The sequence below is a fragment of the Syzygium oleosum genome, unplaced genomic scaffold (assembly GCF_021117445.2).
Source record: "Syzygium oleosum isolate NSW1041296 unplaced genomic scaffold, Sole_v2.1 Sole_v2.02, whole genome shotgun sequence".
Taxonomy (NCBI): domain Eukaryota; kingdom Viridiplantae; phylum Streptophyta; class Magnoliopsida; order Myrtales; family Myrtaceae; genus Syzygium; species Syzygium oleosum.
In genome coordinates, this window is record NW_026607486.1 from 8,143,568 (window position 1) to 8,161,077 (window position 17,510).

A 17,510-nucleotide genomic window follows, 5' to 3' on the forward strand; every position below is an offset into this window, starting at 1 on the left:
TGCCTTTCGGTCTGAAAAATGCTGGTGCCACATATCAAAGGGCGATGGTAACTCTGTTCCATGATATGATGCACAAAGAAATTGAGGTATGCGTGGACGATATGATCGTAAAATCCAAACAAGGAGAAGACCATGTTGAGGTGCTTCGCAAATTATTCGAAAGACTCAGAAAGTACAAGTTGCGACTAAACCCCAATAAAGTGTATATTTGGGGCAAAATCTGGCAAACTGCTAGGATTTGTGATCAGCAATAGGGGAATCGAAATTGATCCTTCCAAGATCAAAGCAATACATGGCTTGAAGACTCCCTCTACGATAAAAGAAGTGAGAAGCTTATTGGGGCGATTAAACTACATTGACCGCTTCATCTATCAGCTTTCTGAGACTGCTAAACCATTCTTCAAACTGTTGAAGAAAAATGCCAAAGTAAAGTGGGACAAAGAATGTCAACAAGCCTTTGACAAAATCAAAGAATATCTGGTATGCCCGCTAGTATTGGTACCACCAATTCCTGGAGTCCCGCTGATCCTATATTTAACGATTCACCAAGAATCATTAGGAGCAGTGTTGGTACAAAGAAGACCAAATGACGGTAAAGAACAAGCCATTTATTACTTAAGCAAGAAATTCACAACATTAGAAGTGAATTACCCAGCAGTTGAGAAGACATGCGTTGCATTAATTTGGGTGTTACACAGATTAAGGCAGTACACCCTTCATCACCAAATCTTGCTAGTGACTGAGAATGATCCGATTAAGTATCTTCTTGAGAAATCCTCCTTGGTTAGGAAATTAGCCAAATGGCAAGTCTTGTTGTCTGAGTTTGACATCAGAAGTTCATCCCAAAAGTCAGTCAAGGGACAAGCAATAGCAGACATGCTAGCAGAAAATTCGCAGAATATCGCCAATTTTGAAGAACGACTTGATGACCACATATTGACATTGGTCGATGACAAATGGACCATGTATTTTGATGGCGCAACCAACCTATCTGGATCAGGAACTGGGGCAGTACTGATCTCCCCAGAAGGCCAACACTATCTAGTATCTGCGAAACTGGTATTCCCATGCACCAATAACATCGCTGAATATGAGGCATGTATTCTCGGCTTACAGTTAGCCCTTTCAATGAAAGTAAAAAAGCTGCAAGTATATGGGGATTCCATGCTCATTATATTATAAACAACTGGAGAATGGCAAACTCGTGATGCAAAGCTGATTCCTTATCACAAATACCTAGAAAGAATGATGAAGGAATTCAAAGAAATAGCATTTGATTATCTTTCAAGAGCCCATAATCATTTCGCAGACGCTCTTGCAACCTTATCATCATTACTCCAAGCTGAAGATGGCATGGATATAAAACCATTGAGAATCAATATTCTCGAACAACCAGCACACTACATGGTAGTTCAAGCAAAATTTGACAATGAACCATGGTTCCATGATATCAAGAAGTACTTACAAGAAGGAGAATTTCCTGAAAGAAGCCAGTCAGGCGACAGAAAATTTATCAAAAAGATAGCCAACAAGTTCTTTCTCAACGGACATGTTCTTTATAAGAAATCATTCGATTCGATCTTGTTAATATGCATTGATAGCAAAGAAGCTGAACAAATCATGAGAGAAATCCATGAAGGCGAATGTGGTCCGCATATGAATGGCCATCTCTTAGCACGCAAAATTATGAGATTAGGATATTACTGAATGACGATGGAAACAGATTGCATTCAGCATGTGAGGTGTTGTCGCCAATGTCAAGTCTATGGAGACAGAATTAATGCACCGCCGAATGAGCTGCATCAAATGTCAGAATCATGGCCATTTTCAATGTGGGGAATTGACATGATTGGCCCAATTAACCCCAAGGCTTCAAATGGACATCGTTTTATCTTGGTGGCAATTGTTTACTTCACCAAGTGGATTGAAGCAAATTCATATACAAATGTCACCGCTAAGAATGTAGCAAAATTCATCAGGCGGGACATCATTGCTAGGTACGGAGTTCCAAAAGCAATCATTACTGATAATGGTTCAAATTTGAATAACAAATCGTAAATGATTTGCTTGAACACTTCCACATTCGACACTTGAATTCATCTCCATATCGCCCACAAATGAATGGAGCAGTGGAAGCGGCAAATAAGAATATCAAGAAGATATTGTCCAAGACAGTTGAGAATTATCGTGACTAGCACGAAAGATTGCCGTATGCTTTGATGGCATACCGAATTTCAATTCGAACATCAACTGGGGCAACTCCATTTTCCTTAGTTTATGGGATGGAAGCGGTATTACCCATTGAGGTAGAAATTCCTTCATTAAGGATATTGTCCCAATTAAAACTCTCAGAAGCTGAATGGAGCCAACAAAGATATGAACAGCTCAACATGATTGATGAGAGAAGATTAAGGGCTATATGTCATTGACAAGTCTATCAGAAAAGAGTTGCTAAATCTTTCAACAGAAAGGTGAAGCCAAGACATTTTGAAACAGATATTCTAGTTGTGAAGAAGGTCATTCCTAATAATTCAGATCCACGTGGGAAATTCACTCCGAATTACGAGGGTCCATACATTGTCAAGAAGGTTCTTCCTGGAGGAGCACTAATTCTTGTAGCTATGACAGGAACAGAACTAGCCTATCCTGTAAATGCAGATGCTGTCAAGATTTTCTACCCATGAAATGAAGACGAACATTCAAGAAAATTGGCACTAGTTATAACATATGCATATCATGCATATCATGCATTTCATAGAACATGTTTGTTCATTTTGCAGGATATGACAAAAGGAAATTTGAGATGACTCAAGATTTCTAAAAATCTTTCAACGGAGTTGGAAAACAAAAGGGATCTCATCAAATCGATCATGTAAGTATCCCTAACCCACGAATTTGAGCTCGAACATCTCATTTTCAAACCTCCAATGGAACAAATTAGCGCAGAAGCAAAACAATCAAGAGGGATATTGACAAGCCAATCAGGTAAGTATCCCTAACTTATAAGTTTGGGTCTCGAAGAGGTTAATTTTCTGGAAAATGAAACTTCTTTTCCCCAAGCAGATTAACATGAAAAGGTTATTTCAAAGAGTTTTGAAATACGCATTCTTTGAGTATGCATTATGCATCAGAATTCCTTAGAAAAGAGGAAGTTTTGACGAAAGGCTCTGAAAAATTTCATAGAAAAAGTTTGGATCAAATTAAATGGAAAGACCTTCAAATGATGAAAGGTAAGCCATATCCAGACACATCCCCTATACACTCGAGTGAATGGAAGGATGAGTATCAGAATGAGAGAAAACCTCATCTGAAGGAAATAGGGGATATTTGCAATGATTACATGGATTGAAATGACGAAACGCAATCATTTCACTATCCCAAACACATGATTATCTCTTGCAAACCAAATTTGAGCCTAAACAGTGGAGAAATTTCCCAAAAGCAACCCTGTTGAGAACCATCCCACATTGGGGCAAATTAGGGGGTTTACGGTTGACATTTATGGAGAATAGGATCAAGAAAGATTTTATTGCATACACTTGCATCAATCTTTCTGTGATAACTTCAGATGAATTCATATGGAAGCTCACAACATCCCAAGAGGAAGAAGAGCATTTCGTTTCCCTATCCCAAGACACATTTACCTTTGACAAAGCCCAATTGAGCCTGAGTATTCATTTCAGAACCCCAAAGTTGGTGATCATCTCTTCACACTGGAGCATGAGCATATGATCCACTTTGATAAATAGAAAGCAAGAGGGCAGAACACAAAGTCCTTAGAATGCAAAAAAGATCAAAGACAAAAGAGTCTGGGGCATGAAAAAGCAGTATGCCCGGTAAAAGCAAGGCCAATGCCCAGGAAAATGAGCAAAAGAAAAGAAAAGCATTTAAAAGAAAGAATGACAAAAGTCAAGTCAGAAGAAAAGCAAAAGTTGTGAACAATCAAAAGTCACAACAAATCAGTGATTGAAAATCTCGATGAAAGTTTAGGGGACTCTTGTGTTCATGCTAAGAAAAGATCCTCAGTGGACAAAGAAAAAGGTGGTGATGCCAAGAAGATGACCAATTTCACAAAAACCCTGAATTCAAAAACAATTGAGCCTTTTTTAGCCTACCCAATACCAACATTACAACCTCTACCCAAAGACTCTTCAGATTGGGATGTTGAGAATGAAAATATGATTTCATGACAAGAAGTCATCACTTAAAGAAGTGTATGCAATATTGTTTTATCTTATCCTCGAGGTTCTTAACTTGTAGACCCGAAGTCAGATATGATGAAATCCTTTTCTTGGCCTCCGAATGCCTATCCTTTGAATAGCCATTGACCAAGCCAACATTACAACCATTTGAAAGAACTTATCGGATCAATTGGATTGTATACATTGCGAATATCTCCAAACACCTAAGGATTGGTTAGGAGAGATAAAATTGAGGGATATCAAATTAGTCCCCTTTCAATCGAATGAAAGAAAGACAAATTCATAGATCGAGACAAATCCTTTCTAATGAAGGTCTTCTAAATGATCATTCAAAACATTTCTCGAAAGATTTCGAGTTATTTGCTCAAATACTTCCTTTAAAAGGAAATTTGATTGTCAAAATGCAGCGACATGAAGAATGCTGTTTTTTTTTCAAAACCACGTTTCAAAATAGTTTTTGGTTAACTAAAAAACTATACAAAAGTTTCATTTTGTTAAAACAGATATTCTAAAGCAAATTGCACTTCGTAGCTTCTGAGTAATGATTCTCATGAGTGATTGCGATTTTGCAGCTCTGAATATGGTATTTTTACAATTTTCTCAAGTGATCGCAGGATTGTAGCTTTGGAGCTATCACCCTCCGAGTGTTCGCAACCTGTAGCCTTGGATGACTTTCTTTGGCCCGAAGAATGGCCTATTCATGGTGATTTTTATGGTCTTGCCAAGTGTTCGCAGGTTTGTAGCTTCGGAGCTATCACCCTCCGAGTGTTCGTGACCTGTAGCTTTGGATGACTTTCTTTGGCCCGAAGAATGGCCTATTCATGGTGATTTTTATGGTCTTACCAAGTGTTCGCAGGTTTGTAGCTTCGGAGCCATCACCCTTCGAGTGTTCGCAACCTGTAGCTTTGGATGACTTTCTAGGCCTAAAACATGGCCTCGTTATAGTTCTTCTGAGTGATCGCGGATTTGTAGCCTCGGAGAATTGACCCTCTATAAGTGATCACAAACCGTAGCTTCAGAAAACTATTACACAAGTCCTACAGGCGAGGAGCCCCTAGGTAAATTCAAAGTCCTATAGGTGAGGAACCACTAGGCAAACTAAAGTCCTATAGGTGAGGAACCCCTAGGCAAATTCAGGTTCTACTGATGAGAAACCACTAGGCAAACTAAAGTCCTACAGGCGAGGAGCCCCTAGGTAATTTCAAAGTCCTTAGATGAGGAACCACTAGGCAAACTAAAGTCCTATAGGTGAGGAACCCCTAGGCAAATTCAGGTTCTACTTGTGAGGAACCACTAGGCAAATAAAAGTCCTAAAGGCGAGGAGCCCCTAGGTAAATTCAAAGTCCTACAGGCAAAGAGCCCTTAGGTAAATTCACAAGTCCTATAGGTGAGGAACCACTAGGCAAATTAAAGTCCTACTAGTGAGGAACCACTAGGCAAATTCAAATCCTCATGTGAAAAGCCTCAAACGTTCATGGTTTGTGAGTTCGTTCTCAAACCGCGAAATCAGAACGGTCATCATAATCATTACTATCATCAATTCATGCCCTTGGATGAGCAACAAAGAAACTCTTACAAACAAGTAAGTTTCTCTCTCTTAATCATCAAGAACCTTTCAAAATGTGTTTCAAAAGAGAACCTTTGGATTAGATCACGAATTCAAAAAGCAAAGACCCTAATCAGTTGTTGTGAAATTTTCATCTTGTTTAGTGAGTCGACTAAAAATTCAGGTGTCATCTTATCTTTGAGATCAACCTCTAACGAGCTCAATTTCAAAGAGGGGCAGCTGTTGACACCTAATTTTTAGCTCATTTTTGTCATATTTTCAAAATTTTCAAAATTAGGTCTAGGGATCTTGGCCAAGCCTAGAAACCTATTTCTAAACAAAAAAATAATTTTTAACATTTTTTTGCATTTTTCTGCATTTTTTCTTAATTTCTTTTAGTCAAAATAAGCAAGAAAATCAAGAAAAATAGTAAATGGAATCAGAAAATTCCATAAAAATAGTCACTAATCTTATTTTAAATCCAATTTCATAAATACACTGTCAATTTTAGAAAATCTCAATCGGGTACATGTTTTTCCCAAAATTGGGCAAAATTAAACCCGAAATGAACCAAAAATGAAATTAAATTTTTTCTAGACATTTTTAGGTCATAGTGTCTTGACAACAATTGATTTTGGGACCTCTAATTGCATAATGGTCAGTCCAATTGCACAATTTGATGTAAAAATAAAAAATCCCAAAAAATTGATTGAAAATTAAGAATTTTGAACCTAAATTGGGAATCGTGCCCAAAATGAAATTGCCGAATTGTGAGATTATCATTTTTCGGGTTAATCAGGAGTGGGTAATGCAATTTTGGCATCAATTTTGCCTAATCAGGTCATTAAGACCTCGAATTGAATAGAACCCTATTAACCCGAATATAAAAGCGAGAAATCTTGGGCACAATTATGATAAAAATTGGGGAAAATTATATGTTTGGGTTCGGAATATGCTGGGAAATTCAATTTTGATGTTGAATTTCGAAAATTTGGTGGAAATTGGATTTAATTCGCGAAATTGAGCAAAACCGGAGTTTCCGGGTCGGGCGGGTTGACCCGACCGGACCCGAACAGTATCGTCTTCTTCACCCGGCCACCCAACCCACAAGAAACCCAGAAAAATTGACTCAAACCCGCGACTTTGTCAAACATTTCTAGTTATTTTGAGCACGTTTTAATCGATTTTTCCAATTGGATATTATCCAGCTGTCATCATTCAACAACCCAAACTGATTAGAATTCGGCTCCAACCGAATTTCGACCGGGAAATAAAAGATCAAAAAACAGAAAAACTGAAGAAGATTGAAGAGAAGGTATTTGAGAAAATTCCCGAGAGAGAGAAGAGAGAGAAAGAGAGAGATAGAGTGTTAGAGACATGTAGAGGATTCAAAGACCGAGTGATCAGTGTTTTCTCCGACGAGAAAACGCCGGCAAATCGGCTTTGATTGTGATCCTCCACGTCCGGCGAGCCGGTGACGAAGCCAATCCGCGAAGGTCTGAAAACAAGCCCCGGCCGGCGATTCTAGAGGCATTCCGGCGATTTCAAAGCTACGGTCTTGAAGCCGAGGTGTTAAGGAAGAACTCTGTGACCATCACTGGTCTCGGAACCTCGTCGGATCTTCAAACGAAAGCGGTAAAGTTCGCTCATTACCCTATTTTTTGAAAAAATTCCAGAATCCAAGTTTTGATGTTCATGTGATTTTCCTTACGATTTTAGACTTGTGAATGTTTGAAGCTAGTTTCTGATCATGTTTTATGTTCCTTGATTGCATTTTGGTCATAAAAACTGCATAAAACCTTCTCGGCCACCATTGCCGAAATTTGCCGGAGCTCGCGAGGTGCTCACCGGAGTGTTACCATGGCCAATGGCCGTTCAAGTAGGCCTTCCCTGACCTTATATGATGATTTGATGTATGTTTTGAACGATTTACACGGCTAAGGCGATTAGAATTAGGATTAGCAATTATAGAAATTATAAGTTTAGAAAAGTTTACAAGTTAGGCTATTCGGATCAATTTTTTGCTGGCCGGAGAAGGTCCGACGGTGACCGGAATAGGCTAGATGGAAAATAAAACATATGGGCTTGCTGATGGTATAATCAGAATGACCAAAATTTCACCGGAAGGTCGCCGGCGGTACGCTCGAACCGGCAGTCTTGAGAACGAAAAAATGCAAATCCATGCACACCAACTATTTGTTAAAATGCCTAAATGAAGGAAACCCAAAACGGTGCCGTTTTGGCACCGTACTCGCCGGAGAGGACGACCGGCGCCGGCGCCGGTGATCGCCGGTTTGGTCCGAACCGGTCCGGTCCGGTTCATTCCCCTCGGCGGGGGAAAAAAAATTTTCAAAAAATAAAAATAAAAAAATAGAAAAATTCTAAAAAAAAATAAAAAATCACAAAAAAAATTAGATTTTCTTAGAAAATTCAAAAATTTTGCAGAAAATTCATAAAAATTAGAAAAATTATAGAAAATTCGGAAAAATACAAAAATTTGCGAAAAATTCATAAAAATTCAGAAAATACAAATAAAAAATTTGAAAATTCTAGAAAATCAATAAAAATTTGAAAAATTGGAAAATTCACCCAAATTTCCAGAAAATCATAAAAAACTCATTTCTCGATTTTTTTAAAAAAAATTTCGAAAAAAAAAAAAAATCAAAAAAAAAAAAATCAAAAATCAAAAATTTTGAAAATCCACAGAATGATTAAAAATCATTGTGGTCAGTCATAAAAAGTGAAATTTGGATTTTCCAAAATGCCCAAGTGGCATAATTTGGAAAATTCCAAATTTAGGGCCAAAACCCCTAAAAAACCCTAAATCCTAAAAATTGAAATGAACAAGCTATTAGAGCTTTGTTAGGGTTTGGGTAGGTTTTCATTTCGAGTGACCAAATTAGGGTTGCTGTGATTGATTTGCCATTGTATGTGCATTTGATTCTTGGATGCTTAATTGTTTGTCTATGATTAGATTAGTGGAGTGACCTTAGGGATCCGTGTGATACGCTAGACATGCCATATCGTTCTTAGGTACCGAAAGAGCGTTAGTGGTCTCAATTTGGGATCGTTAACGTAACCAAGTCCCTTATCCAGAATCTTTGGTTCGTAGGATTGCGGTACTTCTCCCGTACCTCAATTAGGTTTCTAGTCGACCTACCGTAAATGACTAGTGGTGACTCCAAGTTTAAATTTAGATTAAACAAACCCCGCTGTCTCGTGAGGTATGGCCTGGGAGAGGCCTGTATAGAAAAATACCTCCATCCTAAAGCGCGCGAGAGCGTGGCGCGACAAGACCGCCGCCCATGCGCTGCCGCCGCCGGCCGACCGTCCGCCTTACGCGCCGCCACCACAGCCACCCTAACCTTTCTCTCTCCTTTTCCGTGGCACCACCACCATCACTGTCATCCTCTCTCGCCATCCGACTCAGCCGTGACACCACCAGGCCGTCGCCATTGCCGACCGCCGCCCGTGGGAGCCGCCGAAGCTCCGCTGGTCCGGCGTGAACCAGCACCGCCCAGCCCATCTTTCTCCCTTGTTCGGCCTCATTTGGAGGTTAGGATTTGGGTGAGTAGAAAACCTAGACCCTAATTAGGCTTTGATGCATTTTTAGGCAAGTTTAGGGGTTGATTAGGGTATTTTAGGGGTTAATTATTGGCGGATGTTTAGGGCTGATCATGTGGTGATTTTGGTGGCCTAGTGTGGTGATTTGAAGGTGATGTAGAGGCCTAGAATGGTCTGGTTAATGGCTGGTTGGTATAGGCTTGATTGGACCGCGTGTTGCTAATTGATGGTTTAAATGTGTTATGCCATGTGTGATTGCTTGGACCATGTGGTGGCTGACTTGTACGTGGTTTGGGATTAATTGTGCAATGCCATGTTGGGTGTTGGTGTGGCCGAAGGATAAGGAACATGGTGGGCCATGGGCTTGTGAGATTTTAATGACTCAATTGCATGATCTTTGGTGTGCCAATTTATGTACCGTGGCTGAATTACGTTAAATGGTGAATTGGGCATGTTGATAAGTTGAATTGAATGATTATTGTGGATTCAATTGATGCCCCAAGTGTTGGATGATATGGCGATGATTTGTGCATAATGAGTGTTGGCATGTTATGTGAATCATGCGAGTTTGCACGAGTGGCATTGAGCATGTTATCACCTAAATTGCCCTGAGACGTCGTTTACGCGGGGTTCAGATAATAATTGGTGAATTGTGTACGTGTGATCACATAAACCCTGAGGCGTCGTTTACGCAGGGTGTTGAACTCGTCCTGAGGCGTTTAACGTGGGACGATGCCCGGATTACCGGAAGATGGCCAACCTGATGCGTCGTTCACGCGGGTTGTCTCATGGACCTGATGCGTTTAACGCGAGTCGGAGACGAATTGGAAAGTAATAGACCTGATGCGTTTAACGCGGGTCGGTGATTAAATGAGAAATTGGCTCGTGTGCGAAGTGCATATTAATGAGTATGAGCATGTGCATGGCAAGTGATTGTGGCCAATTGAGAATGTGTATGTGCCATGATTGATTTTCTCGGTGCCATTATTATGTGCCTAACCTGCAGGGTCATTGATAGATTTGATTTGGGCCCGAGTGTAATATCCTGTGTTCGACCCACTTTCGTGATCAATGAAATAGATGTTATTTCTCATTTCGTTTTAGTAAGTCTCGCCCGGAACTGATCATTCTCGAGATACTGACCAATAGGGAATGGCTAACTAGGAAAACGGTACGTGGACCCAAGAACTCGATCGTGAATCAAGCTCCGATTCTGAAGAACGACGAGGGAATATTTTGGGCCAATGTGGGCCGATCCAAGGAGGGTGACGGATTTGGTTTAACCAACGACGTACGATTGGATCGCGGGTGATTCCGCATGACCGAGAGTACGCGTGGCGAACAATCCCGAACTTATTCCGAACGATCACGATCTCCGGAACTAGCTATAAATCCTCACATTCTCTGGGAAATCGAGACCGTCACGACTCAAGCAATCCTAAGTCGATACGCGTAACCCCTAAACAGCCGTCCGTCAGTGAGAGACGCTAAAATCGCATTTGAGCGAAATTGATCGTGGAATTGAATCCGGACTTGAGGGTCGAATTTCACGGACGTACGCGACTATTTTGCAAGGACGACGTCGTATTTATGTGGCCAATCATATTTGAGATCAGTTTGGTCGAAAAATGGAATTTTGGACCGAAAATGGAAAATTACCGATTTGCCCCTAAGCCCTAAGTGTTAATTCCGAATTTTAGAGGTTTTAATTGGTATTATTCAACCCCATTAGTGCCGAAATTAAAGGACAAAGAAGCCCTCCATCTCCTTTACTAATCCCTAAAGTGCCCGTAGATATTTGTGTCTAGAACTAATATGGGCCCTTGATCTTGAATGGATGTGATTGGTATTCAAATATTGGCCATTGGATCAAGCTCTTAGTGGGGTGGGTAGTCTATACATTTTTAGTGGAGTTGGCCACCAACCCCCACTCACCCATTCTCTCTAAAACTCTTGCAATCTCTCTCTCCTCTCATTTCACCCCCAACCGGCCACTCCCTCTCTCTCTCAGCAACTTACTCTCTCTCTTTCTCTCCTTCCTTGGTCGCGTGAGGAGCCGCTGGAGCAGCCACCGCCGCTCACGCCGCCGCCCGCCGGAACCACCGCTCACGCCGCCCGTCCGCATGAGTGTCCCGCCTTGCACCACCACCACTCGACCATCACTCTCTCTCTTCCTCTCTCATTTCGGTGCCATCGACCAGCACCGTCCGGCCAACCCTTGGTCGTGCGCCGCCACCCGAGTACCGCCGGCCCATGGCCGTCTCACCACCACCTCAGCCGACCTCGTCTTTCCCTCTCCATTTCCGCGGCACCACCACCATCCCCGTCGCCCCTTTGTTGTGTGAGATCAGCCGAGAGCCACCAGCCCGCGTCCGCCGCCGTGAGAGCCGCCGGCGCCGCCGCTTGTCCCGCCGTGAGCCGGTGACCGCCTAGCCCTTTTTCCCCTTGACCGACAGCCTTTGGAGCTTAGGAAATTTTGTGAGTACAAACCCTAAACCCTAATTAGGCTATTATGCATTTCTAGATAGGTTTAGGAGTTAATTAGGGTGTTTTAGGGGTTAATTAGTTGGCTGGTGTTTAGGCTTGGTAATGTGGTGATTATGGTGGCCTAATGTGCTAATTTGGATGTGAATTAGTGGCCTAGAGTGGGCTGATTTGTGGCTGGCCATTGTGGATTTAATTGGACCTTGTTCGGCTAATTTAGGGCTTAATTGTGGATTGTCGTGTGTGCCTTGGTTTGTCCTTGTAATGGCCGAATGGTGCATGGTTCGGGATGGATTGTATGATGCCATGTTGAGGGTTTGATGTGGCCGAGAATTGAGAGGCATGGCGGGCCTTGAATGTGCGTAATTATATTGATTTAATCGCATGAATTCGGATGCCGATTATATGTTGTGGCTGATTTGGATTAATTGGTTCCTTGGACATGTTAAGATGTGAATTGAGCATGTTGTGGCATTAATTGAGTATGTGACCAAGTTAAAATTGAACTCTCAATGTGGAAATTATGGATGCCGTGTGTGGACGTTATGGCCATGAATGTGCATATCGAGCATTGGCATAACATGTGCATTATGTTAGTGTGCACGAATGACATGAGCATGTGATCACCTAAATCGCGCTGATGCATCTTACGCGGGGTTCAGATAATAATTGGTGGTATGAGTACGCGTGATCACATAAAACCCTGATGCGTTTTACGTGGGGTATCGAACCCATCTTGATGCGTTTTACGCGGGACGATGCCCGGACTACCAGAAGATGGCCAACCTGATGCGTTTTACGCGGGTTGTGTCATGAGCCTGATGCGAAATACGCGGGTCGGACCTAATGCGTTTAACGCGAGTCGGTGAATAAATGGAAAGTTGGCACGTGTGTAAGTATGCACAATTGAGCATGTGCATGGCATGTGTACGTGGCCAATTGATATGTGTATGTGCATTGTTGGGTACGGTATTATTATTATGTGCCTAACCTGCAGGGTCAATATATGTTGATTTGGGCCCGAGGGCCTAAGTCGTGTGATTGCTCGATTGTGTGTTTGGTTAATATCTGTCAGGAGGTGCATGTTAGCCTAGTTTAGGTTTAGGGGGCCTACTCGCTGAGATTTATTCTCATTGTTGTTAAAACCCAACATTTCAAACCCCCAGCTTTGAGGATGCCAGGAGTACCAATTCGTTTTGGGATCCCGTACCGCATAGAGCGGTCGGTGATCGAGTACCCCGTTGGGAACGGGGAGACTTACATTAGACATTTTGCTACTGTTTGGATCGACGTGGGCGAGCCATAGTTCCAGGCTTATCAGTATCTGGGTTGATGTTTTCGGGATCCGTTCGGCGTTTATGGACCCTTAGGACTTTTGATGTCTCGATAGATGGGTTTGGTCATTGGGATCAGTAGGCAGCAGACGGGGAGGTGGCCAGCCCCGAGTCCGTGTCCAAGGAGGATTTTGACCCTCGACTCGTCATCTTCGAGATGGATTCCGATCCTGAGGAGGAGGAGCCGATGCAGTGGGAGTCTGATTTCAAGCCAGAGCCGATGGAGCTGGAACCTGAACTGGAGGACGATTCCGAGGAGGAGCCAGTGGAGGCTGAGTCCGAGCCGGATTCTATGGACTCCGAGTCCGAGTCGTCTGACGATTCTTCTGAGTCCTCGGGATCCGACCCGAACTGGTTACCCTAGGGTTTACCCTTGACCATAGTTAGGTAGGGCCAACACTTTTTGATAGGTGTCCTTCCTAGGTTTAGTACCCTGACCGCTCGAGCCACATACCCCTTTTTGACGTTAGTGGCTGTTGACCCGTTTTGGTTTGTGTATATTGTTGTCAATGGATAATGTAAATTCTCTGTATTAATGCAAGTTGTATTTATAATGGTTGTTGTTCATTGCTATCCCTAGTCAGGTTTTGTTACGTACGGGTGTTATGTTACTTCCGCATATGCATTGTTCTTTGTTTTGGGTTTTGGGTTGGCAACGCGTCCTGGGACGTCGCACTGATTTGACCGCGGTAGGGTTGTCGCGTGCCGTAGGGTTCGGGGCGTGACATACCACGTTAATTTGGTATCAGAGCAAGGTCAGCTCGATCCAACTCGGTCGAAACCTAGAGTGATAGGGAGCGATGACCTTGGGTAGCTTAATAGGGAGACTTGTGTGCTACGTGTACCTCCAGACTGTTTGAATTGCGTGATTGAGTGATTGTTGTGATTGACCCGTAAAGTGCAGGTACGGCAGGACCCGAGGTGAGTACGCATATATCCTTGGTTGAGACTTCATGCTGCTCGTATTTGACTGCCTGCTGTGTGATTATTGTTGTGATTTTTGCCTAGGACCATAGACTGGTATAGTTTAGCCTAGGTCTCTAATTCCTGAATGGAATTAGAGCAGGTAGGTGAGTAGTGAGGAAAACCGTAGAGATGAGCAGAGGAATGGGGACAAGAGGACAGTCGAGTGTCATGGGCCAAGAAGCAAGAGACCCAAGGCTTGATGCGGTCATTCAGACGCTGCAAGAGATAGGGAATTTGATGGGAAGGCAGGCTCAAGAGAGGGCCGCCAATATTACCCAAGCTGTTGAGGCCGCATCAGCTGCTGCTGTTAATGGGAACCAAGCCAACCAGGGGCAGGCTTAGGTAGTTGGGAATAGGCAAATGCATCAGTTGGTGGAGCAGTTCTTGAAGTTAAAGCCGCTGAAGTTCGACAGAAAAGGTGACCCTGAGGCCGCGCCGCGTTGGGTGGAAGAGTTGGAGAAGGTCTTTGAAGTTTTGGGGTGCACCGAGGCCGAGAAGGTGACCTTAGCCGTGTATCAGTTGCAAGATAATGCTAGTGATTGGTGGAAGGCCACCAGGGGAGAGTGTTCCCCGAGGGTACCGCTCAGACTTGGGCCGTATTTTCTGAGAACTTCTATGGAAAATTCTTCTCTGAGAGTGCTAGGGAAAGGAAACTAGCAGAGTTTATGAGACTCCGCCATGGCCAGATGACTATGGATCAGTATGAGGCAGAATTTGCTAGGCTGTCTAAGTTTACGCCAAGGATGGTAGATCATCCTGAGGACAAGGCGCGAAGGTTTCGGGATAGACTGAGAGCCAACATTCGCAGTCAGTTGATACCGGTGAATTTGAGAACTTATGAGGACTTATATGAGAGGGCTCAGGCTATTGAGCGGGATCGGGTAGACAGGGCAACCGCTTCTGGATCGCGGTTTGCCCCGGCTAAGGACAACCGCCGCTTCGAGAAGAAGCCAATAGCGGGAAATAGACGTTTTGTCCCTCATGTAAAGAAAAACATCAGGAACCCGAACCACCCGCAAAGCAAGTTTGGGGCATGTTTCAAGTGCGGGAACATGGACCACCAGATAAGGAACATGGTGGGCCATGGGCTTGTGAGATTTTAATGACTCAATTGCATGATCTTTGGTGTGCCAATTTATGTACCGTGGCTGAATTACGTTAAATGGTGAATTGGGCATGTTGATAAGTTGAATTGAATGATTATTGTGGATTCAATTGATGCCCCAAGTGTTGGATGATATGGCGATGATTTGTGCATAATGAGTGTTGGCATGTTATGTGAATCATGCGAGTTTGCACGAGTGGCATTGAGCATGTGATCACCTAAATTGCCCTGAGACGTCGTTTACGCGGGGTTCAGATAATAATTGGTGAATTGTGTACGTGTGATCACATAAACCCTGAGGCGTCATTTACGCGGGGTGTTGAACCCGTCCTGAGGCGTTTAACGTGGGACGATGCCCGGATTACCGGAAGATGGCCAACCTAATGCGTCGTTCACGCGGGTTGTCTCATGGACCTGATGCGTTTAACGCGAGTCGGAGACGAATTGGAAAGTGATAGACCTGATGCGTTTAACGCGGGTCGGTGATTAAATGAGAAATTGGCTCGTGTGCGAAGTGCATATTAATGAGTATGAGCATGTGCATGGCAAGTGATTGTGGCCAATTGAGAATGTGTATGTGCCATGATTGATTTTCTCGGTGCCATTATTATGTGCCTAACCTGCAGGGTCATTGATAGATTTGATTTGGGCCCGAGTGTAATATCCTGTATTCGACCCACTTTCGTGATCAATGAATTAGATGTTATTTCTCATTTCGTTTTAGTAAGTCTTGCCCGGAACTGATCATTCTCGAGATACTGACCAATAGGGAATGGCTAACTAGGAAAACGGTACGTGGACCCAAGAACTCGATCGTGAATCAAGCTCCGATTCTGAAGAACGACGAGGGAATATTTTGGGCCAATGTGGGCCGATCCAAGGAGGGTGACGGATTTGGTTTAACCAACGACGTACGATTGGATCGCGGGTGATTCCGCATGACCGAGAGTACGCGTGGCGAACAATCCCGAACTTATTCCGAACGATCACGATCTCCGGAACTAGCTATAAATCCTCACATTCTCTGGGAAATCGAGACCGTCACGACTCAAGCAATCCTAAGTCGATACGCGTAACCCCTAAACAGCCGCCCGTCAGTGAGAGACGCTAAAATCGCATTTGAGCGAAATTGATCGTGGAATTGAATCCGGACTTGAGGGTCGAATTTCACGGACGTACGCGACTATTTTGCAAGGACGACGTCGTATTTATGTGGCCAATCATATTTGAGATCAGTTTGGTCGAAAAATGGAATTTTGGACCGAAAATGGAAAATTACCGATTTGCCCCTAAGCCCTAAGTGTTAATTCCGAATTTTAGAGGTTTTAATTGGTATTATTCAACCCCATTAGTGCCGAAATTAAAGGACAAAGAAGCCCTCCATCTCCTTTGCTAATCCCTAAAGTGCCCGTAGATATTTGTGTCTAGAACTAATATGGGCCCTTGATCTTGAATGGATGTGATTGGTATTCAAATATTGGCCATTGGATCAAGCTCTTAGTGGGGTGGGTAGTCTATACATTTTTAGTGGAGTTGGCCACCAACCCCCACTCACCCATTCTCTCTAAAACTCTTGCAATCTCTCTCTCCTCTCATTTCACCCCTAACCGGCCACTCCCCCTCTCTCTCAGCAACTTACTCTCTCTCTTTCTCTCCTTCCTTGGTCGCGTGAGGAGCCGCTGGAGCAGCCACCGCCGCTCACGCCGCCGCCCGCCGGAACCGCCGCTCACGCCGCCCGTCCGCATGAGTGTCCCGCCTTGCACCACCACCACTCGACCATCACTCTCTCTCTTCCTCTCTCATTTCGGTGCCATCGACCAGCACCGTCCGACCAACCCTTGGTCGTGCGCCGCCACCCGAGTACCGCCGGCCCATGGCCGTCTCACCACCACCTCAGCCGATCTCGTCTTTCCCTCTCCATTTCCGCGGCACCACCACCATCCCCGTCGCCCCTTTGTTGTGTGAGATCAGCCGAGAGCCACCAGCCCGCGTCCGCCGCCGTGAGAGCCGCCGGCGCCGCCGCTTGTCCCGCCGTGAGCCGGTGACCGCCTAGCCCGTTTTCCCCTTGACCGACACCCTTTGGAGCTTAGGAAATTTTGTGAGTACAAACCCTAAACCCTAATTAGGCTATTATGCATTGGCTGGTGTTTAGGCTTGGTAATGTGGTGATTATGGTGGCCTAATGTGCTAATTTGGATGTGAATTAGTGGCCTAGAGTGGGCTGATTTGTGGCTGGCCATTGTGGATTTAATTGGACCTTGTTCGGCTAATTTAGGGCTTAATTGTGGATTGTCGTGTGTGCCTTGGTT

The 17,510-nt window shown here is 43.7% G+C and overlaps 1 protein-coding gene across 1 annotated transcript; it reads left to right on the forward strand.

Annotated features, from left to right (window-relative positions):
* The first annotated feature begins 14,456 nt into the window (after nt 1-14,456).
* Nucleotides 14,457-15,199, forward strand: LOC115667163 (uncharacterized). The gene is made up of 3 exons (XM_030588779.2): nt 14,457-14,672; nt 14,732-14,917; nt 14,960-15,199. The coding sequence occupies exons 1-3, from the start codon at nt 14,457-14,459 to the stop codon at nt 15,197-15,199; spliced, it is 642 nt and encodes a 213-aa protein (XP_030444639.2).
* The last annotated feature ends 2,311 nt before the right edge of the window (nt 15,200-17,510 follow it).